The sequence below is a fragment of the Epinephelus moara genome, chromosome 12 (assembly GCF_006386435.1).
Source record: "Epinephelus moara isolate mb chromosome 12, YSFRI_EMoa_1.0, whole genome shotgun sequence".
In the NCBI taxonomy this organism is placed as follows: domain Eukaryota; kingdom Metazoa; phylum Chordata; class Actinopteri; order Perciformes; family Serranidae; genus Epinephelus; species Epinephelus moara.
The window spans coordinates 4469319-4497296 of record NC_065517.1 but is presented as its reverse complement, the minus strand read 5'-3'; the positions used below and the strand labels follow the sequence as shown (position 1 = coordinate 4497296).

The window sequence follows — 27978 nt, the reverse complement described above, 5'->3', positions numbered from 1 at the left end:
AAACTCAACAGTGACAAAACAGAGCTCCTCCTCATAGGCACCAAATCCACTCTCAACAAAACTGGACCCATCTCACTCACTATCGACACCTCGACCATCACCCCCTCCCCCCTGGCACGCAATCTTGGCGTTATCCTGGACCCCACCCTCTCCTTTGATCACCATGTCAGCTCCATCGTCAAGACCTCCTACTTCCACCTCCGCCGCATCGCCAAAATCAGACACTGCCTCTCTCCCCCTGCTGCTGAATCCCTCATCCACGCCTTCATCTCCTCCCGCCTCGACTATTGCAACTCCCTCCTCACTGGCATCACCTCCCATTCCCTCCATAGACTCCAAATGGTTCAAAACTCTGCTGCCCGCCTCCTTACCCACACCCGGTCCCGTGAACACATCACTCCCGTTCTCCACTCCCTCCACTGGCTCCCCATCACACAACGCATCAACTTTAAAATCCTCCTCCTCACTTTCAAAGCTCTTCACCACCTGGCCCCCCCCTACCTGTCTGACCTTCTCATCCCCCACCGCCCCTCCCGAGCCCTCCGATCTTCCTACACTCTCACCCTGACTGCACCATCATCCAGACTGAAAACCTTTGGCGACAGAGCCTTCTCCAGAACAGCACCCCGACTTTGGAACTCCCTCCCCCAACCTGTTCGCCACTCTCCCTCACTTCCCATATTCAAATCCCGCCTGAAAACCTACCTCTTCTCCCAAGCCTTCGACCTCCCCTACCCCTAACCACCTCCACCCCACTGACTGTTCCTATACCGCCTGTGTCACATCCCATCATTTCTTTTGTTCACTATGTTGTCTTCTGCTTGTTCCCCCGTCTGTCACTACCCCTTTTGTGTTACTATGTAAGCGTCTTTGGGTCATTGAAAAGCGCTATACAAATTAAATGTATTATTATTATTTATTATTTTGACAACCCTACAAGATAGCCAGCAGGATGGAATCATGGGCAGCACAGGTGTGATGTTTTCACAACGTCTTAGGTATGCAACCCTCCGAGGATGATTTTAAAATTAGCAGTTAGCAGCTAACTCAAAGAAGAAGAACAGCGGCTGAAAATGTCCACAAATTGGGAAAACAATGAGGTCCAGGAGCCTTACCCTCCGAGCAGGAGACAAGATCAGCCACAATATAACAGGGATGATTGTTGAATGATTGTTATTACAATGTTCATGCCACTGTTAATGTTAATACTGCTCTGCCAACACATATTTATGTTATATGACACACAAGAGGCCAATGCTGTTTTGTTACAATGCTGTTTCTTTCTTTTCCATGATGCCAGGATGCTGTCTAAAATCACACAAGGGAGCAGCATGATGCCGCCGTTGTTAACTTCTGTGTAAAAATGCAAAAGAGTCATGAAGAAGGGACTTTGTAGCAGCTCTATAGCCCACACTCTGTGTAAAAAGTACCATAAAAAGGCCGTACCACTTCTAACCTAATCATACTTATTGTGTTGCGTAGGAATAGTCACCATAGAGTCCCCAGAGTCTGCAGTGTGCTACGAGTCTGAGCCTGAACTGAAATGCACATTGGAGGAGAAGACAGACAGCAGTGGCTGGAACATGAGCAGGCAAAATAGTCGCTTTGAGCTCAACGAGGGCAGCGTGGTGAAACTGAACCACACATGTACCACAAAGGAAAACATGTCTTGTGTTGCAGTCAAACTCCAGAAGGTGACAGGCATCTGGGCAGGCAAGTACAAAATTGATTCTTGCTAAAAATCAATTGAAATTAAAATTATTTTTTGCAGAGGTATACTTTGTGTTTCATCATCACTTTATTAGCCAGACACAGGGTCCAAATCATGACATACACACACAAGACACATAGTAGGGTAAACGAAAACAAACAAACAAACAAACAAAAAAAACATCAGTGGGGACTATCCCCTAGGAGACACTTGTACCAATGCTTCCACAGGGGCGACTGATACCTAACATCACTACATCTGGGACTCACTAGCGCATTAACAATATAGTTCTGGGACTCATCTAGATGGCAAATAAACGTATACATTTGAATCCTTAACAGTGCCTTCAGGGTGCTGACCCCTGCATTACAGAACAGGTGACTAGCGCTGGATGACCTGGGTCTCTTAAGCAGAATTCTAAAACAATCATTGTATGCGACCTGTAGTCTCTGCATACTTGCCTTTTTATACACTGTCCATAAAGGAGCAGTATACAGAGGGGTCCAATATGTTTTGAACAGTCTTATTTTAACATCATGTGCACATGTGAAATTTCCTGGTCAACATGTTTGCTTGGGCATATAATACTCTGCACTGTCTGTAGATGTCATCATCATCATGCATGTTGTCAGTAATGTAGTGTCCCAAATATTTAGTCTTCTTTGAGACTTTCAATACTTGACCAGACGGATAGAAGTTCGAGAAACACAGATCTTTGTCCCCTTTTGATATACATATCAAGACAACACTCTTTCTAGCATTGTACTGAACATCATATTCTACCCCATATTCGGAACAAATATTCAATAAATGCTGAAAGTCAGCAGTGCTTGGTGAGAGAATGGCCAAGTCGTCAGCATACATAAAATGATTTACCAAGGTATTACCAATCATACAGCCTGTTTTACACCCACTCAATTTCTTGGATAGTTCATCCATGTACAGGTTGAAAAGGGCAGGTGTAAGTAGCCCCCCTGGCGTACTCCATTGGCCACCCCAAATGAGGAAGAGAGACATTTACCCCATTTTACCTGCATTCTCTGTTTGGCATACCAAAAAGCTAAAATCCTTATAATGCTACCAGGAGCACCCCTTTGACGTAATTTCTGAAACAGTTTAAAATGGTTAACACGATCAAATGCCTTAGAGGCATCAATAAAACCAATTACTGTGTGCCAAGCTTAGCCTTAAAGCCAAACTGATTGTGTGTGGTGTCAATATAATGACTTAAGCGGTCAAGCAAAATCCTTTCAAGGACCTTGGATACCACGCTGGCTAAAGCAATTGGCTTATAGTTGTCTATACTACCAACTTTGCCAGCTTTGTCCGTAATAACTGGCACAAGAGTGACGGACAGTATAGAGTCAAACAGCAGCCCATGTGTCATGAACCCAGTAAAACACATGGCAAGTAATGCTGCAGCCTTAGGACTTGCAAATTTAAGGTGTTCAGCTGTGATATGATCAGAACCACGGGCTTTCTTCTCAGAGAGCTGTTTTATGGCCTGATAGACTTCACTGAAAGTGATGACTGTCTCCTTGTCCACTACACTTTCCACAATGTATGGGGCACTCTTAATGCTATTAAAAAGAGCAGAATAGTGTTGTTGCCAGATTGCGGCTATATTATCAGCATCAGAGATACCCTCTATGACACTGGGGGTTGAAATATTGGTCTTATTTAAGGCTGTCACCTCCTTCCAAAACTCAGTGATATTATTACATAATAGCTTATCAACCATTGCATTCGCTCTCATGGCCTGTTCATGTTTGGCAATGTAACGGATAGCATATTTGTATCTAGCATTGGTAAGCTTTTTATTTTCCAGTAGGGGCCCATTCCTGGGTCTGCCAGCTAGTACCCAAGCCTTATATGCCTCTTTAGCTACTTCATGTTGTGCTGCCACATATCTGCACCAGCCAGGCTTAATGTTGTGTCTGTCTTGGGGCGCTGGTGGCTTAGTGGCAGAGCAGGTGCCCCATGTACAAGGCTAATGCCGCAGCGGCCCGGGTTCGAATCCAGCCTGTGGCCCTTTGGTGCATGTCATCTCCCCCTTCACACTTAACTGTCCTGTCCAATAAAGGCAAAATGGCCAAAAAATATCTTTAAAATTAAATTAATGTTGTGTCTCTTACTAGTGCTTCTACTAAAGTATGTTTTATTAGACTCATACACAGCATCCACAATACTGCCATACATGTCACAAAGGGCTTTACCATGGGAGATGTCCTTGAAGTTAGCGTCTACACATATAATGACATTTCGGGGTAAGCAGACATTACTTAGCAAAGCATCAGTTTTCATAAAATATGTCAATAGGTCATCATCTGTAAGCTTTGCCCAGTCTAATTTGGCCTTGCAGCCATCATCCCCTTCATGAGTCAACTCAGGAAGGCACTCAGCATAAAATATCATAGCAATCGGCACATGATCAGACAAGGTTGTTTCATATAGAATTTCCATAGACTGTAGAGCTGCATGGGCATCAGCAGTACTGATGCCATGATGTTGTGTGCCAAGCCTCACTTATATAAGAATAACTGCCTGAAGGTAAGAGCAATTGGCTTGATAAAATAAGATTACTGTCATCACAAAATTGTAGCATATGCTTGGCAAATAGGGACTGGCCATCTGAGAGGTCAGCATTCATATCACCAACTACACACACATTAGTAAAATTATGCTCCTGAATGAAGGAGTTAATAAAACCAAGCCCATCCATGTAAATATGTTCATTCTGTGGACACTCATATGGCGTATAAACATTAAGAATAATATGATCCTTGTTTCCAAACTTAAGTTGAACAGCAATACACCAGTCAACCTCAGTCTGGATGACATTTATTACAGAATCCAACTTTTTGTGCTATACGATGGCCACACCCCCTGGTATCCTCCCTCTCACTATTCCCATAGTAAGATCAGTTGTGGATTCCCCAGCACCGTGAAAGTTCACATCAAAACAATTCAATTTTCCTAAACGTTTCTTATAAACATAAAATATCACATCTTTGGAGAAGATTGTCTATGACTAAGAGCCTTATTGCCTGCACCATTGCCAACACGCAACCTCCGACAGTTATATGACACCACACACATAGTCTCTTATGAAGATAGCACAGCGGCATCTCGGGCAGACACCGCAGCAACAACAAGTGTGGAGGTGGTCTTACTGGACCCTGTAGCACCTGTCTTTCGTGGCTCATAATATCGCCGCACGACAGAGCCCTCAGGCCATAGTTCGGGTCTATATCTCTGTCACTTCTTTACATTCCACACACACTTTAAAAGAGCTGTATCTAGTGTTGACAGTGCTAATGCGTTCACACAAAACATCACGGCCAAGTTTATCTTTGAGATAATTAGCTAGTGTCACTGTTTCAAGGTCTGGAGAGAATTTGGTGACAAAAACGCTTACCAGCTTCGTTCGTACCACCTTGATATTACTTTCCCCCAGAGCGACCCCCAGCCCCAACATGGACGCTGGGTCCGGTAAATCCACCGTCATTTGTCCCATCCAGACCAGCGCCCTTGACTCGGGTCTGCAGCAGCCGCGTCTCCAATACAGCAACTCTGCTCTCAATGCTGGAGGGCACAGAGTGCAAGTCCTCGCCGACATCCGTGTTTTACTGCATGTCTCAGGGCGCAGACCTCACTTTGCAGCCACTCCATCTTGCGAAGTAAGTTGGAGATATCCATGTTGTTGATTGTCACGGGCAGCAGCTCTTCAAGATAGTGCGAAACAAACCGCGGAAAGTTTTCCCCGTCTGGCACCTTACTCACATTACTTTAACGTGTACCTCAAAAACTGTTGTTTACTTTCCAGATTAATTATGAACATAAATGAAAACAGTTAAATGTAATTATGCTAGGCAGTCAAATGATTTAGCTTTTTTGAAGTTTCAACAGTTTAACATGATTAATCAAATTTTTTATCACATTACAAATTCCATTATTTTGCATTTCAAAACAGTTTTGAAGTCGATATTAACAAGATGAAGCAATTCTTATCACAGTGTTTTGATTGGGAATCAAATGAATGCAATGAAACTTTCGTTATCTTGACTTTTAGATTTATTTCTTTTATATGAGTGCGGCACCATGACTTAAGGCCCTGACACACCAAGCCGTCATTTGGCCGTCGGTCAAAGTCGGGCCATCGGTGAGTGTCTGTCTTTTTGCGGTGGCCGCGCCGTCGGCACTTCGGCGTCAGCGGCTTTTCGGCCGATGTCGCTTGCTGAATTGGCGGCGGAGCTTGTCAGTGAGAGAGATCACTCTGTTTGGATGTTCAGGTTTTATTTCCTCGCCCCTGTAGCGAGTGAATCTGCCTGTATTGAAACCGGGGCTAACCAGTGCTTCCTCCTCAGGCTCCGCAGCTACTCAGCTGCCTGTTAGACCCGCTGCTTCTTCCCACTTTAACCTGAATAACAAACCGGGGGCTAGCTGTGAGGCTAGCGGAGCTCTCCGTTTGGATCCAACCGGAGCACCGAGCCCCGGTTTGTTATTCAGGTTAAAGTGGGAAGAAGCAGCAGGTTTGTCGGGCAGCTGAGTAAAGTGGAGCCTGCAGAGGAAACACCAGTTCCGTCTGGATGTAATAGTCTGTGGAGGTGCTGCGGTGCTCAGCTGCACAGATAGGAAACCCCTCGACTGACAGGATGTACCACTCTCTTACTCCTCTACTTTGTTTATATCATGCATTCCTCGGACTTCCTCTGACTTCTGGTTTTGCCTCTCATGCAGGCACAGAACGTACGTGCTACTTGGCCGTCAAATGTAGTCTTTGTAGTGTGTTCAAATGCAACTGACACAGGGCAACGTGAGGCAACGTAGACAACGCAACAGTTGGCTTTCGTCGCTGCTAGTTCTTTGATGTCGGTTTGGTGTGTCAGCACCTTTAGAGGTAATAGACAACTTCAAAGTGCGTAGTCTGTCAAATAAAGTGTTTGTTTGTTTCCTGTTTTTTTCTAGGATTGAACTGTTCCAGTTGTGTTTCTTAGTTACTGACATATATTTTGATTACTTACTGACGTCTAATGATCCCCAGTTAGTGCAACAGCATTTGCACTTTTCAGGAGTTCCTGTTTAGTCGTTTTCTGTGTGAAACTATTCCCTACAATGGTAAGACATATGACTGGCCACAACCTGAGCACATCCCCTTAATACATAACATACACTAATCCATACCTATTGAGTACAGCATACCATACCATGACTTAGTCATACCAAAAATTAGAAAAAAACAACAACATTCGGCCACAGGGGGAGCCACAGCGATCAGTCGCATTTTAGCCATTTCTAAGCATTTTTCTGTTGTTATAGTGCCACCCAGTTGCCAATTAGAGTTAAAGTTCTCCAGTCACCTTGAGGCGTCCTGTTCTACATATCTACCAAGTTTAGGTAGTTAGGCCTAGATAAGAAATTAGCTATCTAGTGGCCCTATTTTGTTTGATCGGGTCAATAATGGAGGGGTCCCCTCATGTGGTCACATGCCTACAAAGTTGCGTGGTGATCGGTGAAACCCTTGAGAGGTTTATGTGATGAGCCACGCCCTCCTCAATATTCATTGCCTTGTAGAAGCTCAGTTTTAGTAAGTTTTCCAACGTTTGCCAGGAGGGAACTTTAGATATTGGTCCCTAGATTATGTTCACCGAGTTTCATGCAGATCGGTCAAACTTCCTAGGAAGAGATCGATTTTAAGCGTTTTTCAAAAAATTCAAAATAGTGGAAACTCTCTATAACCGGAAGTTATGGCTTCTTGGGGCAAATTTGTTCCTCATGAGGAGAGGCATCTCTGTGCAAAGTTTCATGTCTCTATGACATACGGGGCATGAGATATGCCCATTCAAAGTTTGCAATTTCAATCGCTTGCTTTAGCGCCCCCCTTTGGCCAATTGATGTAATATTGCTTCATTCGCATCCTCCCTTTACCCTCTACCACTGTGCCAAATTTAACATGGACTGACCAAGTCAGTGAGGAGAAACACGTGGAACAGATTATATAGTAAGATATAGTAAGATGTGTAGTGGTGTATCTTTGGTTCTGCAGTTATACCTGCCAAAACAAAGTCAAAGTCAAAGTCAAAGATTTTATTCGCCATTTGTGCACAAACCAGATAGTCTAAGCACATAGCAAAACACGAGTTGGAGGTGGGGTTTCTGTGAAGTGCTGTCTGACTCAAGTCTGACTCAAACACACTCAAAAGACACCTACAATACACATTAAACATGGCTTAATTGAAACTCTTTAAAACACGAGTACACAAATCGGCGTCATAATAACTTGCAAGATTCCCATACAAAGCATTTGTCTTTTGCTGGACACATTTTTCCCACAATTACAACATGCTAACATGATAAGCATAAGCCTATGGCATTTTACATTGTATTCATTAGCCTAGTGGCTAGCAGAGTTTTCCTCTACTCATATGAAGCCAAGGACAACAGCAACATTTAACAAAGGAGACGTTACATATCTGGTTAAATTACTACTCACAAGGTTCACTGACAAATGTATTGTATCCGTGTATCATTCGTTCATTTGTTTTTCAAAATAAAACCAAATATGAAAAAACAAAATAATGACTTGTTTTTTCAATATTTGTTTCCAGAACCAAAATGAAAAAACAGATAATGACTCGTTTTCCGATTTCCGATTTTCTGTTTAAATGGAAAATGGAAAAAACGGATAATGGGCCGGATTCGGGCCTTTCATGCACTTTCAATATTTTCATCTCTCCGGAAGCCAAGTTTTTTTCTTTTGCAAGCACTGGTTTCTTGTCGGACTGGTCGGAGTGACAACTACATCCGGTTCATGGAAGCTAACGCTTTGGCTAACAACCGCTGCGTGTGGAGGCTGCAAATTTGGAGAAATTGTTCAAAATGCTTGTGCTAAGGTAACAATACATGCCAGCTTACTGTTTGCTTCTACAGCTGACATATTGGAATAGACTTCATGTGGCAAGTAATTTTTATGCTATTTGAAGATTTATGTTTGTCGCGACTCACGAATTCGCCACAATCAGCCATAATGGCAGCATAGATGGTAAAAAATAAATAAATAATAATAATAATATTAAAACACATTTCCCATCTCAGGTATGTAGATTTTATTGATGCCACACAATTATTTTCAATGTCCTGACTATAACACCAACAATGTGAAACAGAGCTCAAGCTTTTCACTTAGAACGCTGGTGCTAGGAAGAGCATCGTGATTTCCATCAGTCTTCATCGCTGCTGCTCCTGTTGTCAGTACTAGCCTACTGCTGCTTTCATCACCTGGTGTAGAAAAAAGAAATCACTGTATAAGAGTGCAAACATTTTTATCTACATTATATACACATCTTGTACACATGGTTACATTCACAAACATATGGCCATGTGTAAACCGCAAAAATCTGAAACTCTACAGGAAATTATAGCATTATTACTGCTGTTTTTTTATAAGATTATCTATTTGGCCTGTTGCTTTAGGACAGCATGAAGTGGGGAAATAGAGAATGGGGGAATGACACAGGCCGCAGGCTGGGATCAAGCCTGCAACCGCTGCGGCGAGGCGGTGCCTCTGTGCATGGGGTCTGTGCATGCTGCATACAGACTACACTCCTGACCAGGTGATGAAACCGGCAGCAATAGGGGCGTCGGTAGCTTAGTGGATAGTGCCGACGTGGTGTAGGAGTGTAGTCTTCATCACTATCCCCGCTGTCAAGACAGCTGTCGTCACTTTCGACTGGTGGAACCCTGGTTTGAAGTCCATCTGGTCGTTTCCCATAGAACATTGATGCATTCATTTTGGTCTGTGCTGTGGAAAAGTACAAACAATGCATTTATATCCCAGCATGCTACTTTTATAATGTTTATAGAAATTAACTAGAGTGGCGTTTCCCAAAGAAAATACATGTGAGTGCTGAAATCCACCCAAATACAGCATTATTTCTATGCTGCCGTTATGTCTGAATGTGGCGAATTCGTGAGTCGCGACAAACAATAAATCTTCAAATAGCATAAAAATTACTCGCCACATGAAGTCTATTCCAATATGTCAGCTGTAGAAGCAAACAGTAAGCTGGCACGTATTGTTACCTTAGCACAACTTACAGCATATTAAACAATTTCTCCAAATTTGCAGCCTCCACACGCAGCGGTTGTTAGCCAAAGCGTTAGCTTCAATGAACCGGATGTAGTTGTCACCAGTTGTCGACTGGTCCGACAAGAAACCAGTGCTTGCAAAAGAAAAAAAACTTTAGGAGTAAAAAGGAGTAAAACAAAATATTGAAAGTGCATGAAAGGCCTGAATCCGGCCCGTTATCCATTTTTTCCATTTTCCATTTAAACAGAAAATCGGAAATTGGAAAACGAGTCGTTATCCGTTTTTTCATTTTGGTTCTGGAAACAAATATTGAAAAAACAAGTCATTATTTTGTTTTTTCATATTTGGTTTTATTTTGAATAAAGAATGAACGAATGATACACGGATTGTATTGTCTTATCCTAGACATGTTTTCCACACTAATACCACATGCTAACAATAGCCTATGGCATTTTAGATTTTAAATTAGCCTAGTTTAGCCTACTAGCAGTTTTTCTCCAATCACATGAAGCCAGGATAAATCACACACTTAAAATGAAGGTCTGCAGTCAGTCTCCACAGGTCTATCGCAATTCCAAAATAGTATTTTGCCAGAGCTGGCCATACAGTTGCCCACAGTGCACAATGGTGTCTTATTTTCCCTCCCTGCGGCAGCAGAAAACAGGGAGCTGTGGCTCTGTGTCCACACGGACTCTGCTTTTAGTTTTAGCATTTCTGTTTATTGGAATTGTTGAATTCCAAGACAAATCTGCTAGTGACACTTCTGATTTGAGTCATCTGTTTTTTTCATCATGTCCCCTGCAGGCTTATACGAGTGCGGATTCACCAAGGGGTCAGTCAGGCACACAGCCAAGACAGAGCTGAAAGTGGCACTCCTACCTGATGAGATCACCATGATGATCAACCCTCTTACAGCAGACTGTAGCACTGAACAGACTTCGGCTCCGAATATAATGGCCAGTGCCACCATCCTTAAAAGCGATGAGACCTATAAAGTTCTGTGGACCTACATGAATAAAACTCAGTCTATTTCAAGTAACATGAGTAAGACAAACTTACAGTATCTATCTGTCCTTTTTCCCTCCTTATGTTGGCTACAGCATACAACACTACTTTAATTGATAATGTCAATGCAGATTTAAATTCACAATACTTTTGCAAAATGCATGTATATTTCTACAACCACAAACCTGACCCTGAAACTACTATTCATCTTTCTTTACAGCTGTTGGAGATAATCTGGTCTATACTGTTAATGTTTCTGTCAAATGCATTAGAGCTAAACAAAGTGTTGGTATCACTTTTAAGAACACGAAGAACCAAGAAAAAAATGCAAGTGTGGATATCCCAGTAATTTATGGTAACTGAAATTGTGAATACTTTTAATTCTATTTAATCTGCTGTTTTTTTTATTCAATTTAGGCTACGGTATAATAAAATATATTGTCACATTGTCAGAATAATTTATAACTTAGTTTATTCTATTTATTTGCAATGCCTTTTGCATCAGTTAATGATTTCTTGTATTTTTCTCCAAGATGGTGACAAAACTTGCCCTGAAGAGATCCCTTGGCCAACAACTCCAGCCGGAGACACAGTGACAATTCAAACATGTGCAGAGGACAGGGTTGGCAATAAGTCACGCACTTGTGATCAGACTTCTGTTTGGCAGTCGGTGATCTCCAATTGCGTCAGTGAAGAGTTGAACAAAGTGTTAAATTCTGCAGATGTGAGTGTGGCATTACAGCTCATGACCTTAAAATTATGAGCTTCTATCTGACTTTTTTTGTATAACAATGCTTAGTCACATGGGAATAGTCGATGTTCTCAACATTTTTTATAAGTAGGGCTGGGTATCAGAACTCAACTCAACTCAACTCAACTCAACTTTATTTATAGAGCACTTTAAAAACAACCACAGCTGAAACAAAGTGCTGTACAAAAATAAAAACATAAGACAAACAATAAAAACAATAAAACAGTAAAACAAGAGCAGAGTCTCATGCTGGGTTAAAAGCCAAGGAGTAAAAATGGGTTTTAAGACTGGTTTTAAAAACGGACAGTGAGGGGGCCAGTCTAATGTGGAGAGGTAAATCGTTCCACAATCTGGGAGCCGCTACAGAAAAGGCTCTATCCCCTCTGAGCTTCCGCTTAGACCTCGGTACATCCAGGAGCAGCTGATCAGCTGATCTGAGGCACCGAGCAGGAGCGTAGGGATGAAGCAGCTCAGAGAGGTAAGGCGGGGCGAGACCATTTAAAGATTTAAAAACAATATCTTTAAGGTATCGACTGAAACAACCCATTACCAAGTAGTCCCAAAATTTCTCTAGATAAAGAATACCTGCATTTGATCCTTTTTTCACTGTGCCATCTCCCCGCCGGATCAGCAAACTTTCTCAAGATCTGCCCAGTAAGCAAGAGTTAACACAGCAGCAGCGGCTAACATCCAACACCAAGCCATGAAATGATAACAACAAACTGACACCAACACTGTGGCGGCTCGACTCTATCATTAAACCTGTTAATAATCATTAGGTAACAGTTAACCCCATCACTAACTGTCTCAAGTAGAACTCCCACTCCCACAGCAGCAGCTCCTACATATGATGTATGTCATGTCACATGATGTATGTCACGTGATGTTACATTAATAGCAACTGAACTTAAACCTTTCAAACAAAAATTGTCTAAAGCAATTTTTATACAACCTGTCACCTGATTCTAATTTCTGATGCATGAATTAACCTAACTGGATTGGTTTAAGGATTAAAAAAACATGTAGAAAATATAATGACTAAAAGTTGACTAAAATGCAATGAATTTTCATCATCTAAAATGTTTTAAATTTTCATTTACTATAACTATGTAGGATAAAAATGACTAAATTGTGACTAAAACTAATAAGCATTTTCATCTCAAGACTAAGACCAAATCTAAAATAGCTGTCAAAATTAACACTGGATCTAAGGCTAACTCTAAATATCTCATAATTCTCGTTAATAATGAATACATCGCTTTGTATATTAACACAAATATGATTAAACAGTGAACTTTTTCCAGCAAAATCATAAAGCTTTAGCTGCTAAGGCTTTACACAAAACAATGATTTTGTCATCTATTTGCTAAGACTTAGCTGATAAAACCTTAATATTCAAAGAGAAAAATGAGTTATTATTAAAAGGGTTCTATGTGTCCACTTGATCTTGAAAATACCTTTTAAAATATAAAAGCATAAATTTGTGTACTCAGAGTCATTTTAGGATGCCTGTTATTTTGACAAATAAAGAGATTTTTTTTTATGTATCAGTTGAAAATGTTGAACATTAGTATCTCAAATCAACTCAGATCACAGATGGAACCTCATGATTCCAAGGTCACCACTGTTAAGACTCCATCAACATTTTGAATGAGGATGTAACTTGTGTGCTTTTGCAAGTTGGTAATAGGAGATATTGTTTTTTTGTTTCTAGAACTTTGCAAAGGGACTTGGGGCTACACAAAAGGAGGCCAAGAATATATTTGAAGGACTTAAGAACAGCTCTACATTAAAGTCTGATTCCGATTTAATGGCTGACTTAAGCGCTTCCATCAATGTTCTTAATGTGATGGCCAGTGCATCAGAAAATTTTGCCTTGCAAGAGGATGTCTTGCCGGTAAGTCCCTGTTGATTTATATATTTTACTGTAATATATGTGGAGTTTTATGTCTGAAGGTTCATGCTTGACCTTAGAAACAGCAGTTTGAAAAAAAATCTTTACAAGGGCCCAATCAATCAATCAATCAATCAATCAATCAGTCAATTTTATTAAGAACTGATTATGCAGTTAACTGCCGCCAACAGGACTGGATGTGTCAATCAATCAATCAATCAATCAATCAATCAATNACAACATTAATTAAAGTAATAATATTATAATAATAATTACGGCTATTGTGGTACAATATGTTGAAAGTATATATTAATATCTGACAGTATACATATGTGACAATAATCATATGTGTATCATAACAGTAGAAGTATGACTAATGATAACAGCAGCAGGAGACCCACATAGGTTGTTTGTTTTTTTCCCAAAGCTTTTAATGACATTTCATAGTCATCCTCAGCGTATGGTAGCGCATTTTCACCCTAACTTATCATATATCCCCAATTTGTCTACAAACTTTGTCTGTGTCTCCATGTCTACATATGAGGTGCTAGGTATCTTCCTGTGGCTGCTTTTGTCATTCTGGGATGCTATATCAATTTACACTTGTTACATGCATTGTGTCTTTTCAAAATACACTTATGTTTTCACAGGAAATGTACACTTTCTGCTCATGAGATGCATAGTTGCAAAAAAAAATAAAAATAAATAATCAGTAAAACACCTCATATTTATGTTTATCTACTTGTGCAACAAAAGTATGTTTAGAAAGGTTTAGAAAAAACATAATGATTTGGCTCAACATTCACACAGGAAGCAAACAGTCCTCGTGTGTTCGACCCAATCAGCTCTATGGGGACTTTCAGGCTCGTTACATTATGCTGTTACTTTTGCGTTGGCGTTGACAAGTGCCATTGCATTTTATAACATCGGGAAAAATAGCACCGGTTCAGATTTCCCCTGTTAAATTTTTTTTTGTTTGTTTGTTTGTTAATCAAAATTTACTGCAGCAAAGACCAACATTTTAATGTGTAGGAGATAGTGTCAGGTTTTCAGCTGACTAATTTCTGGATATCTGGCACTAGTGCTGTGTATTGGCAAGAATCTGGCAATATGATATGTATCATGATACAGTGGTTATGATTCAATATATTGCAACAGATTGCAATACTGTAAGAAAGGCGGTATGTTGAGATTTTTAAAAATCTAATGTAAGGAGAAGTGTCAGTGCCTGCAGTGCACCATTTAAGATTCTGCCTGTTCGATAAGCCTCTGCTCTTTGTGTTTACACCGTCAATATGTTGTTGCGTTGGCGTGGAAAAGTCAAAAGATTTAAGATAGATTATAACGCTGAAGGATCTAGGGGTCTGGGGTTTAAACACAACAGAAAATGAATTGTTGCCATAAATCTTTGTATGTAAACTGTTAATTAAAAATGGATACAATATTTATGAGAATGCAGACATTATCACAAAATATAATAGTGCAATACTTAAGTGTATTGAAATTTAATTACATCTCTATAATCCAACTTTAAATATCTTTTAACTCCCTTCAGTATATTGATTTTGTGTTAGAAAAAAATATGATGAAACTTTTTCCAGCAAAATCACTGCTTTGTGTAAAGCCTTAGGCGATAGAACCTTCTATGGAGCGTTATCCCTATCTTTATTCAAGAGAGTGGTCTATCAGTTTGAGAGCATTATTTATTGATTTCACGTTCAAAAACCCTGCTCTCGCACTCAAATAGCCTCTGCTTGTGCTTGGATCTAATCTGTTTCTGCTCAAACTGTGTGCTCGCACTCAGATACCATGTTGCTCGCACAGATTTCCTGCTCAAGCTTCGGCTTTTCTCCTCGCGCTCAAACTGTTTCTGTGCACTTTTGGAATTTCTGCTCTCAGATTTCTGCCTTGTGCTTGGATTTTTTTTGTGTAACAACCCTGTCAAAATCCCCCAACCAATAGAATGGCAGATTTACTGTTGACCATTGAAATGATCCCTGCCTCTTTGTGGGCGCGCTCGCCTTAGTTTTAGAGCGTCCCGTCCGGGCGGGTACTCTTTAACTGGGTTCATCCACTCCCACCATCTTCCCCTGTCGGGAGTTATTTTTCAACAGTCACCAGCTCACTATTATCCCTTACATACATACATGTATATATATATATATATATATATCTATACAGTCATGGGCACTGTGGCACGAGGCCACAGGCCGAGTGTCGAAGACAATTACAGCCGTGATGATATACAGTACAACGTCACGACCTCGAGTGTGATATTGCTTTTATACAACAGATCAACAACAGCTTAAACAGCAATGCTGAGTAAGGAAATGTTAACAAAAGGTGATGTAGCCTAATAAATTCTTTAAGTATGTTATGTACCGGTCTGTTGCCAGGCAATGCATTACGCACGCAGGGAACTCTCAAGCTACTGTGTATTTACATTGATCTGCAACTGTGTAACTTCGTCCAGTTCGGCTGATGAAACGTTGGCAAACCTGGATGTTGGCACGGCTGGATTTAAACACACCTGGAGGTCTGCACTGAAGAGTCCTGGCTTTCCTTTTCCTCATCCTCTCCTGAAAATATCCATCTTCTTGGTGTAACGCTAGTGTCAGTTTGCGTCAATGTAGCGAGTGTGACAGCTGGTTAATTAATGGTTGTATTTATATTTATAACACCTGTGAGCGGAGAGATTTTACTGTTACATGTCCCAGTGATGATGTACTCTACATCAGCACTCACCCCAGATANATTGAAGGCTTTGGGTCCGTCACTCTGCTTAATTTAGTGTTGAAACGGTTAAATAACGGGATCCGGTGTTATGTCCCTACTGGTTTCCAATTTAACTGGTTTCCTTACCGAACAGCTGCAGATGTGCTGCGCCTCTGTCAGCAGATTCGTCACAAATTCACAAACATAGGCCTACACAACATATTACTGGCGATTTTAAAGTCACAGCCCACAGCTACCACAGCGAATATACTTCTGTAAGTGAGCACTATGTACCAGTGACATTAAAAAAAGAAAACCAAAAGACAATATAACACAAACCGCACATCTACCTGTGTGAGCCACTGAGACTCACAGAGAGCAAGGCTTTCCTCAGGTATTAGCTAAAATACCCAAACATATTTATCAGTGTTTCTTGTTCTTTTCCCACGAGTCTACAAACATATTCAGTGCCACATTACTGCACAACACTGCACACTATGACAAAGCCTGTCATGTTTAAAAAGCCTGTCATGTTTAAAAAGCGATCTAACTCAAAATACGCTAAATAGGCTAATAGGCCTATGTAAATAAAAACCAAGCACTTATAGCCACTGGATCATTACAGAGGTGAACGTCACTGCACGTCACTGTAATTGAGTAGTTATTTGTGTACTTGCACTTTTAAAAAATCTAACATACATCAGTATGTTTTAATTTAAGTATTATGCTTCACTGCATTTTAAATGACTTCCGTGATCGAGTAAAAAAAAAAAGAAAAAAGGTCGGCCGAAATTTTAAAAAAGCAAACGGAATTGTTTTTGCGTTAACTACCATGACACAATAATAATAGTATTACACTCTATGACAACCTGGCAGCTAGCTCTGATGGAGACATATGAGCTCTAAGAACAAACTCACACTTATGGACGCACACTAAAAGAAATGTCGCCATGGTCCGAGAGAGGTGACGTCATGCTGTTATCTCTATAGGTACGTAGTGAACATGATGCGTTCATGTTCACAGGACAGCGTCGGACATGAGCTGTATTGTTAGAAATCGTTTTCTGGGATTGCCTTTCTTGCTACAAAGCAAAATTAATATCCCCTGGTCCATTCTCCTTTTATACTCGCTCATGGTCTGTTAATTGTATTTTACTAAACAATATATAATAATAATAACAATAATAATAATAATAATGATAGGCTATAAAATGATATCAAAATACTATATATATATATAGTTAGCGTATTTTGAGAGCATTTTCCAAGTTAGATCGTCACTTTTTAAACATGACAGGCTTTGTCATAGTATGCAGTGTTGTGCAGACTGTAATGTGGCACTGAATATGTTTGTAGACTCGTGGAAAAAGAACAAGAAACATTGATAAATATGTTTGGGTATTTTCAAGGCAAGCCGAGGGTAACCAGTTGTCTCAGGTCAGCCCAAATCTAAATGTTACCTTGATGCTGACTTAATTTAGTAATATCTGAGGAAAGCCTTGCTCTCTGTTGTGTATGTTTGTGAATTTGTGACAAATCTGCTGACAGGGGCGCAGCACATCTGCAGCTGTTCGGTAAGGAAACCAGTTAAATTGGAAACCAGTAGGGACATAACACCAGCGTTAACTCCGTTAACTGTTAACAGCAGCTCAACAATCAGTCCTTCATCTCGGAAAAACAGTGGTTTCAAAACTGCGCTATTACCTATAGCCACCGGGTCAGTTTGCTTTGCAGAGGAGGAGACCTCGACTGATAAATTGCCCATAAAATCACAGTAACAACATACCGAAGGCATCCTTAAACTTCACTGTTTGACCTCCGTGGTCCTCTCCGCTCCTCTCACCCACAATTGAGCACCCGTTCTAGGATACACAGTGTCGGCCCGCCCAGCCTGACCTCCGCGCTCCTCTCTGCTCCTCTCTGCTCCTCTCAACCACACTTGGGCATCCGTCCAGGCCGTGGAGGTCAGGCCAGGGGGCCGCGGAGGTCAGGCCTAGGCGGGACCATAGGTGAGTGGATCCCAAGTCTCGAGCCCTGCCCGGGACCACGGGTGGCAGCTCCAGGCACTTACACTTTAACCCAAAACGAGTGCTCACGATAACCAGATAAGCAGATAACATCAGCTAGGGAAAATAAAATGAAAACACCACAATTTTAGCCTGTTAGCTAACATGAGCTAAACTAGCTATCAGCTAACGAAAGATAACGTTAGCTGGTGGGGACCTGTGCTATATACACCCAGTCGTGCCTCACCAAGAACCTCTTTTAACGGTCACAGAATAAACAACAAAGCTATTTTCTGCCAATTTATTCCAGTTAGCTTACCTGAAACCAACTGCGATGAGATGCTGTGTCCTGCGAGCTCAGTTCCAAACGAAGACAGCAGAGATGAAATTCCGCCTTCTGTGGCGACTTCCGTATGTGGGCGGGTATATTCTACGGCACTGGGCCGACCCAAAGCCGACATAACAGAGACGTTTGATGAGCTGGGACCAAAGAGTATTAAATTTAAAGATATCATATATATATGGCACACGTGTGTAAATGAACAGTCCCTTTATTCCAAAAGTGGTAAAGAAAGCAAGGGAAGAACATTTAATTTACAGGGCTTTCCCTGGAGGGTGGGAGTGGATGAACCCGGTTAAAGAGTACCCGCCTGGACGGGACACTCTAAAACTAAGGCGAGCGCGCGCACAAGAAGGCAGGGATCATTTCATTGGTCAACAGTAAATCTGGCATTCTATTGGTTGGGGGATTTTGACAGGGTTGTAACACAAAAAAATCCAAGCACAAGGCAGAAATCTGAGAGCAGAAATTCCACAAGCGCACAGAAACAGTTTGAGCGCGAGGAGAAAAGCCGAAGCTCGAGCAGGAAATCTGTATCTGAGTGCAAGCACACAGTTTGAGTAGAAACAGAGTAGATCCAAGCGGGATAAAGCTCCATAACCTTCGGAGTCTGGGGATTGACTTAGGACATTCCTTGATAAAATGTGTCTTAACACTGATTTTTTTATTTTTCTCTTTCAGGATTTTGTTAATGCAGCAAGCAATATGTTGAGCACGAACTGGAGTAGTATCAGTCAATCTACTGTTCAGCAAATGTCAGCAAATTACCTGCAGTCTGTGGAGGGTCTTGTGAAGAATATCAAGGTTAACAATACGAATGAAATCAAAAGTCAAAATTTAGATCTACAATTCTGCCCAAGTAATGACTGTAATGTGTCTGTGTTTGACGTCAACGTAAGTCTAAACAAGACCAACGGCATAATGAAAACTGTTGCTATGAAAAATCTAATGGAGAAATTAAATAACAACTTTGCTAAAACAGAAGCTATCAGCCTCCTTCTATCAGCCACACTGGAGGACAACAATGATTCATCCTTAACAATTGAACTAGCGTTCCCCAACCAGCACAGTGACAGAAAACCTCGCTGCGTCTTCTGGAACACCACTAAGGGCGAATGGTCAGATGCCGGATGTTTTTTTATCAACAGAACTGATGTAAACCACACAGTCTGCATGTGCAACCACCTGACTTCATTTTCTGTCCTCATGGCCAAGGGCGATGTATCTACAGATGTTCTGGATATCATTACCAATGTGGGCCTTGGTGTGTCCATCTGCTCCTTGTTGATCTTCCTCATCATTGAGTCTCTAGTGTGGTCAGCTGTGGTCAAGACCAACCTTTCACATTTCCGTCACACAGCCATAGTGAACATTTCCATATTTCGCTTGCTTGCTGACTGCAGTTTCCTGGCGTCCAGCAATCCTGAGAAGATCAGTGACACCTGGTGCCTAGTTCTTACAGTATGCAAACACCTGTTTTACTTGGCTATGTTCAGCTGGATGCTGTGCCTGAGTGTCATGCTCGTCCACCAGCTCATCTTCGTCTTCAGCCCGCTGAGGAAAAGAGTCTTCATGTTCTTCTCCAGCATCGTAGGCTATGTTTGCCCAATCTTAATTGTGGGATCCAGCTATGTGTACTGCAAATACACCGACAAGCCCTACTATACAAAGGAGAAAGGCTGCTGGCTAGTTTATGAAAAACTCTTGGAGGGTTCCATACATGCTTTCCTCCTCCCTGTGGGAACTGTTATTTTGACAAATCTCTTTTCCATGGTGGTCGTCATTTTTACTTTAATGAAGTCCTCGGCCCCTGAGGGCAGCAAGACAGATGACAAGGAGACAGTCAAAAGCATTCTTAAAGTGGTGGTCTTTCTAACGCCTGTTTTTGGAGTAACATGGATCATTGGCTTTGCTCAGCTCCTACTGAATGACACTAATCCCATGTATGAAGTTGTTCTCTACAGTTTCACCATCCTCAATTCCTTCCAGGTAATTTGACATCAAACGATACACCAAACAGAATGTTGATATTAGTGATTCAGCAGTCTAACTTTTCCTCCTTCAATACCTCAGCTCAGGTTGGACACTGATTCCCAACCTGATCCCAGTGCTTTTTCCCCCCAAATTGACCTATTATTTAATCTGTTTACTTCACTTATTGAGATAATTTACATGTGAGGTAACCAGGGATTCCCATGGCACTAAGACTGAGTTGGTGCTTCAAGGAGAAATCCACCTACATATCAAGGGTCTTGTCGTGCACCAATGCATAGGTGACAAAAGTTTTATAAAGCCTTTTTTGACTCCAGAGGGAGCTATGTGAAATCTGACAAATTGCCTCAAGTGATGTCACTTGATCAGAAATCTGTTGCCAGCTCATTATCTCTGCTTAGGCTACTGGCTCAAGACTAAGGCCTTGTTTACACATATACAGATATTTCTGAAGACAAATATCTTTCCCATCTGTTTTAAAAAATAATTATTTCCACACGATCTTCGTTTTACAAAATATCTCCTTCCACCATTGATTTCTGTTTGATGTAAGGATGAAGGAGCTTGATGTAAGGATGAAGGAGCTCACCCTAACATATGGGTGATGCTCTGGACATGCTAACGTTTTCCTTCCAATTCTCATTAGCCACTTTTCCACCAACATTTCCTGGAACTTTTATTACCAGGAATTTGTTTACCTAGGTAAAAGAATTCCTGGTAATCTGTGTGGTTTGCGTTTCCACCACACCTCAAAGTTCCGGAAAATGTATTCAAATTAGCGCGGTGACGTAGATGATTCAGCATGTGCCCTGTATTTGGCTCCGCCACCTGGCTGGTTACATGCTGGTGTAGAGAGTTGGGGCTGTTTGTCTCAGCCAGCAGCTAAGTTTAAAAGTATTTTAAGATAAGTGTCAAACTAAGTTAGTCTACATACAGACAGCTGTCATTTGAGCTTGTTAGTAACAATTCGCTATTAGCCGAACTAGCGTGCTGTCCTTGTGTAAGATATAACGGTAGTGTTGGTGGATGAGAGACTGTGGACGGAGCATATTGAATATCACTGTCTACATGTTTGCATGTTAATGCTCGCTGAACACATGTATTGATAAAGTATTGGCTTCGTACTCGCTAAGGGTGAATGTCACTTACAGTTACGAGTGTAGCTGCCGTCAACGCTGTTACTGTGTCGTGATGGTGTATGTGTGGATGTGTGTGTATGTGGAGGAGATCAGCGCCAGCACAAAAGAACTGGAACCGTTAGCGCTGATCAATCCCACAGTCTTGAATAATTTAGCTCCGGGGCTAATTTAGTACTGGGTGTCGGCACCCATCCTTAATCAAAACACAAAGTGAAGCTTGTAGAAATTAAATAAAGTTTTCAGCGACTGCCCATGCCAGGAAGTGCGGAACACTGCAAGTGTGAGTCCACCAATCAGCGTTCCTCGGCACACAGCCCCACCCCTTCAAGAATTCCGGGTAATCTGAAAAGTCCTACCGCCCTACTAGGTACTTTTTCCAGGGTAAATCTGGGGTTGAGGTAAAGTTTTTTACTTGGGTAATTTCAGTGGAAATGCGCGGAGGTTTTTCAAAATTCCAGGTAATTGATAAAAGTTCCTGCGGTGGAAAAGGGGCTATTGACAACAATCTCACTCTGGAAAGAGCCCAACCATCTTCTGACTCAACCAGGGTTTCTGTCCTGATCCAAGACCATCGTTTCTGGCAGACTTTAAACCGCAGACACCACAGTGGAACAAAAACTTTTGATGTAGCAGATGGCTCCAATCATCCATGAAGTGGTGCATCAATGCAAAGATTAAAGTGTAAAGTAGTCATCAGAGCAAGCAGTGCTAACAAAATGTCAACAAACCGGTAATCCATCATTGTTGTTGTTGTTTCTAGTGTATACTCATTACACAAAGCAACAATGAGCATGCGTGAATTGAGGAGATTATTTCATAATTTTTCAAACACTCAGATTTACAGGTCCACACAGATAAGCAGTAACTGGAATTAAAAAAAATTTGCACCTTAAAACACATTTGAAAAAAATCTCTGTTTTAGTTACCTAAAATTCTGTGTGTGGATGAGAGGACAAAGGAATAAATTGTCTGTTAACAAAAATAAATGTATTCATATAGACAGGGCCACTGCATGCATAACACACTCAAAGTGTGTTACTTGTGTTTTGTTTTTGATTTTTTTTTTTTTTCAACAAAAATATCTGCATAAATATGAAAACCTTTTGCACTTAATTTCTTCTCTTGCAGGGCCTTTTCATTTTGATAACAGGATGTTTTGCAGAGCAGAAGGTAGGTTTGCCAGTGGGAATTTTATCAGTGGGAAGCTACCTATCATATCGATGCTCTATCAGTATCAGTGCATTCACTGATTTATTGAAGATGTCCAGAGGTCATGAGAAGGGATATCTTAGCTCTGGCATGGGAGCATAGACTGTATTAAGGAAATGGATGAGGCCATTGTGATGTTGATGGAGCTGGGCAGGATGCGCATTGCTACGCCTCTATCCTGACTGACATGTCGCCGAGGTAGCGAATCAAAGATAGCCACGCCCTGAAGTATACCCTGCTTTATGGTCTGGACCATAATTTCTAAAATGAACATCATGCGGTATTGACAAAGACTTGAAACCAATGACTGAAACCATAAACTCTAAGTTCTATCCACCTTATTCCTCGCTCCCATGATACCGAATTATGCATGCAACTTCTGGCGCTGAACTGAAACCAGCGATTTCCAATGGTAACAGTTTGTTTTTTAGTACTCTGTTCTTCTTTCCAGATTGGGAAATGAAATGTGGAACACATCACCTGTTATAGCTCAAACAAGATTATGTGATCATACATCTGCCATTTCTGACAGCCATCACAAAGCATTGTTTGTTTGTTTTTCCTTTTCAACCGAGCACGCTAGCAATTTACTTGCCTTGGTCCTTTAAAATATTGTTAAGTTTAACATGGCCCAAGCTAGCTTAACGTAAACATCTGCTCCTTCTGATTACTGATGGCTTATTAAGAGATACAAGCAATTTAACATAGGTAACAATAACATTAGTGTTCTTGTTAACTAGCTTAACTTGATCTATTGGCATCTATTAATTAGTCATCATTTAGCTAACATTATCTACATGCAACAGCATTACTCAACTTGCACGGTTTGTTTGAAAGAAACTGTGGAAGGTTTTTTGCTTCTTGTTGGCTGGTTTGCTGAACATACGTAGTTAACACACAGCAGCACTGCCCAGCAGCACACGTCTCGTCTGTGTGATTGATTCAGATCACAACACCACAACATGTGTATGCGCCTGGCGCTGTCTACTGATGGTGCATTTAAAGATGGCTCGGAAAAACACGTTACTACATGTTAAAAACAAATTGAATGGTGGTAGGCTAGTAACAGCTGTGAAAAGTGCGGGGGACGGGGGGCACAGATACGGGAAGTGCGGGGGATATGTCCCACGTGTACCCAGCATCTGCCACGCCCATGGCAACATCCTCTTCTTTTATACAGTCTATGCATTGGAGGCATGGGTTTGATACTTAGGGCCCAAAATGTTGCCAATGATTATGTTGTTTATTTTTCACTCCTCCCAATTTATAAAGCTATTTGTGTTATTACTAACAGGTACGAGAGGAAGTGATAAAGCTCATAATGGTGAGTTTACCAGTGAGGTCTGTCCAGAATTACACCATAAGATGATGGAAACATGCATCATAACTCTGTTTCATTCCACCTTCAGGCAAAATCAAGAGGAAAAAGTGAGAGCATGAAGAATTTGACTGCAACCACATACACAAAAGAAAAATGAAGACCCAGGTCAGTCATATGTTAAGTCATTAATAGTCTCTTTATTTGTGTCCATGCATTTGTTGCATCTTTGTTGACACAATTTTTCAGTAGGCATTGCATTCCAGGCCTGTAGATGTTGCTGGATTGCTGCACCAGCATCTTTACAAAGCAACATTAACTAGCTGTCTTAAAACCTGCTTAACCACATTAGCAGCGCAAAAACAGATGCAAACACCTGCTAACATCTGGCTTTTGTGTGTAACGACAGTGGTAACAGTTGGTATTCACACCTGGGCCAAATGACTCTGCAGGAGTCACAGTTATGAATCAGCTTCAGCTGCAATCAACAGTGATGGAAATACTAGCCCTGGGTAGATGTGCAAATTTTAGCCCCATTACCAGCGAGATGCAATGACGCGCCATCAAAAAATTACAGTCCTTCTCCACCTGAGCAACGCTCAAACATTATTCAAAGAGAGATATAAAAAAAAAGAGGTAACCACCAAAACATTTTCACTGGCCTCCATGCTGCTTTCAACCATTTACTAACCTGTTTTCCGGCCTGTTCATGACGTCGACAGTCAAAACGTAGATGTCAGTAAAAAAACATAAAGGTATTCTTGTTTTATGCAGAGCCATGTACTTGGCTCTAGTCTACTGTCAATGGGAAAGGCATCTATAGCCTGCATGAATGTCCTAATTTTGGCGGAGAAGGGGTATAACACACATTAAGTAAGTAGTACAAAAGTAGTTTCTTGTCCTTTCAGTGCACTGTTAGATTCACCAAACAAATAAAGTTTGCATTCTCAAGGTCTGAAGTCTCCAAACTGCGGAATGCCAACATAAGTATGGGGTTAAAACAGTCTCAAAGTATTATTCACAAAAAAATGTAAAGTTGTGTAACTCGTAAAACACAATACTTAAATAAATACAGAATGACTCGTATCTGTAAATCTGTGACAGGTGTTATGTGTGGTTCACTGACAAAGTGGCGGTGTTTGATGACTTTGGAATAAAAACGGGCTTGTGATCCATAGATAAGGACCCGCTCCCTACGTAGATATGAATGGCTTGTTCTGAGGCAACAAAAACACGTTTCTTATTTTTAGGTGATTTTTCACTAAAGATACTTATTATATGATATTCCATTTCTGCCAATATATCCCCCTTAATCCTACACACTTGACCTTTCACAACGCAGGCATGAAAGTGCCCTAGAATAGCAACAAATCAGTTTTGTGCCACATGTAAGCATAAAATATATTTTGTGAGTTTGTGAGTCTAGTCTGCTGATGTTCTAAATGCTTGATCATCTCTACATTTCAGATTGGGGAGACGGAAACAGCAACTCAACAGCAACTTACATGTATGCAGCTCCACTTGTAGCCTACAACTGTTAGAGTCAACCTGATCTCACAGAAATACGTGAAATGACCACGACCTCTTAACACAGCATTCTGTGGTGGCGGCACATAATGGGTTAAAATGTGCTGGTACCATGGAAACAATGCCAATGTAAAGTCAGTTAGGATCCTTTGACGTGGTGGACACACAAATTCCCTGGTTCAACAACCAACGTCACGTCAACATCATTTTCCTCAATGATATCTTTAACATTCCTGTATACACACAAAAACACGAAATAAAATAAAATGAAATAAATGTATTTTGCCAGCTTTTGATAACATAGGGCTATAAGAGCATTGTGCTGTGGGCGGATGTGGCACGTTCGACTACGTGGGCTTCATGCCATTTCAAATTGCAGCCGGGCTGCCGCAACCTGAATAAAGACGGGATGATCAAACTGGACTTTACATTTCACATCCCTCATTCAATCTCTGCACTTTCATATTATTTCATCAAACTGGACTTAAGTTTGTGCATTGCATTCAACTTCCACTGCTACATAATTTAATTATTTATGCACATTGTTGCTCTTGTCACCATCATATATTTCATACACTTAATTTCCTTGTCCATAGCGCAGACCATATTTCCTTACAGTTTCATTTCATGTTTTATGTACCATTTGTAGACTATTAGGCTACCATTCCACTCTGTAAATAGATTTTAAAATTTCAATATATTTTAATACTATTTTTGCTTATTTCAGTATTGTTATTATTGGTTTACCTTTTAGTAGTATTGTATTCTCTGAGGATGACTCATTTTAGTAACTATTTACAGTAAAAAAAAAAAGACAAAAAAAAACAAACAAAAATTAATTTTATACACTGGATACACTTCTCTGAAACTAGACCTGGCATGGCTTGCATCCAAAAAATTAGAAAATCAAAACCTTGTCATAGAGAGAGTGACAGGGAGAGTAACATATGTCAGTATGAAGATTCTACATGGCTCCTGCTTTTAGCCATTGACCTTTGAACCTTGACCTCAGTGCATGTTTGAAGGCTTATAATTCAGCAACTAAAGGGGGTACAGACATGGGACCAACTGTTATAGAGAGCTCTTGACCTTAGCTATCATGTGAGTGTAGTCAACAATTGATATGGGTAAAATATGGATAAAATTAATTTTCACCCATTTAGAAATTAGATATTTAAAATCTGATTTCACAAATGTGTTTACCATCCCCTTAAAGTCCACAGTGTACTCTCAATTCAGTCTTTACAACTTCTAAATCTAGGAAAAACACTTTTATATTTTTCAAAAACTACAATTCCCTAGGAATGCAGCTATGCAGCTTGATGCATATCAGCAACATAGTTGTAGTTCTTCTGATTTGCAAAGTAGGGTTCTAAATAGGGTTGTAAAAAGATATATCTACTGAATATATCTAATATCAAGTAAAGCCGAACTAGTTATTACACTCCACCTAGATGAACTATGGTAAGAAAAAGTAAAGATGTTGGTTAATTTCAGATATTTTATCTAATACTGTAGAAATGGCATTTCTGGGATGGTAGTTCTTCCGGTTGTAGAGTTGTCAAATAGGGTCGTAAAAAAGTAAATCTACTGAATATATCCAATATCTAGTAGTACAGTCAAACTGTCATGTTATTATTATTATTATTATTGAGGGGAAATTATAACAGAGGAATATATTTGCAGTTTTAATATCAAGGACACTTTGGTGTTTTTGTGTGTATACAGAAATGTTAAAGATATCATTGAGGAAAACGACGTTGACGTGACGTTGTTGAATCAGGGAATTTGTGTGTCCACCATGACAAAGGACCCTAATTGACTTTACATTGGCATTGTTTCCATGGTACCGGCAGGTAATTTTAACCCATTACTTGCTGCCACCACGGAATGCGGTGTTAAGAGGTCGTGGTCATTTCACATATTTCTGTGAGATCAGGTTGGTTAGAGTCAACTTTGTGTTAGCTAGTTACTAAACAGTTACAAAGGGATAGATGAATGGCCACAAACTGGGCTGTCATCCAAGGCTCATTAGATAGAAAACTGATGTTTTGCTAATATTTATTCATTTGATAGAACTGGGAAAAAGCTAAACTACCAGATATTACCATGAAACTTTCCCAGTTGATTACATTAAGACAATTATTTTTAATATTACAAGTTTTCTGAAATTATATGTTTAAATACACAATAGCAATTTGTTGGGAATATATTGACTAATTAAATATGCATTGATTTCCAGACATTTCCATAACAAAAATCTGAACACTGGATAAAGCCAA

At 40.6% G+C, this 27978-nt stretch overlaps 1 protein-coding gene across 1 annotated transcript; it reads left to right on the top strand.

The window, feature by feature from the left end:
* The first annotated feature begins 960 nt into the window (after positions 1–960).
* On the top strand, positions 961–25738 carry adgrf3b (adhesion G protein-coupled receptor F3b). The gene is made up of 11 exons (XM_050058977.1): positions 961–973; positions 1483–1713; positions 10605–10844; positions 11026–11160; positions 11339–11529; positions 13271–13453; positions 19193–20500; positions 22771–22812; positions 24146–24175; positions 24261–24337; positions 25637–25738. Exons 1-10 carry the CDS (start codon positions 961–963, stop codon positions 24327–24329), a joined length of 2442 nt encoding a protein of 813 aa, XP_049914934.1. The 3' UTR covers positions 24330–24337; positions 25637–25738.
* The last annotated feature ends 2240 nt before the right edge of the window (positions 25739–27978 follow it).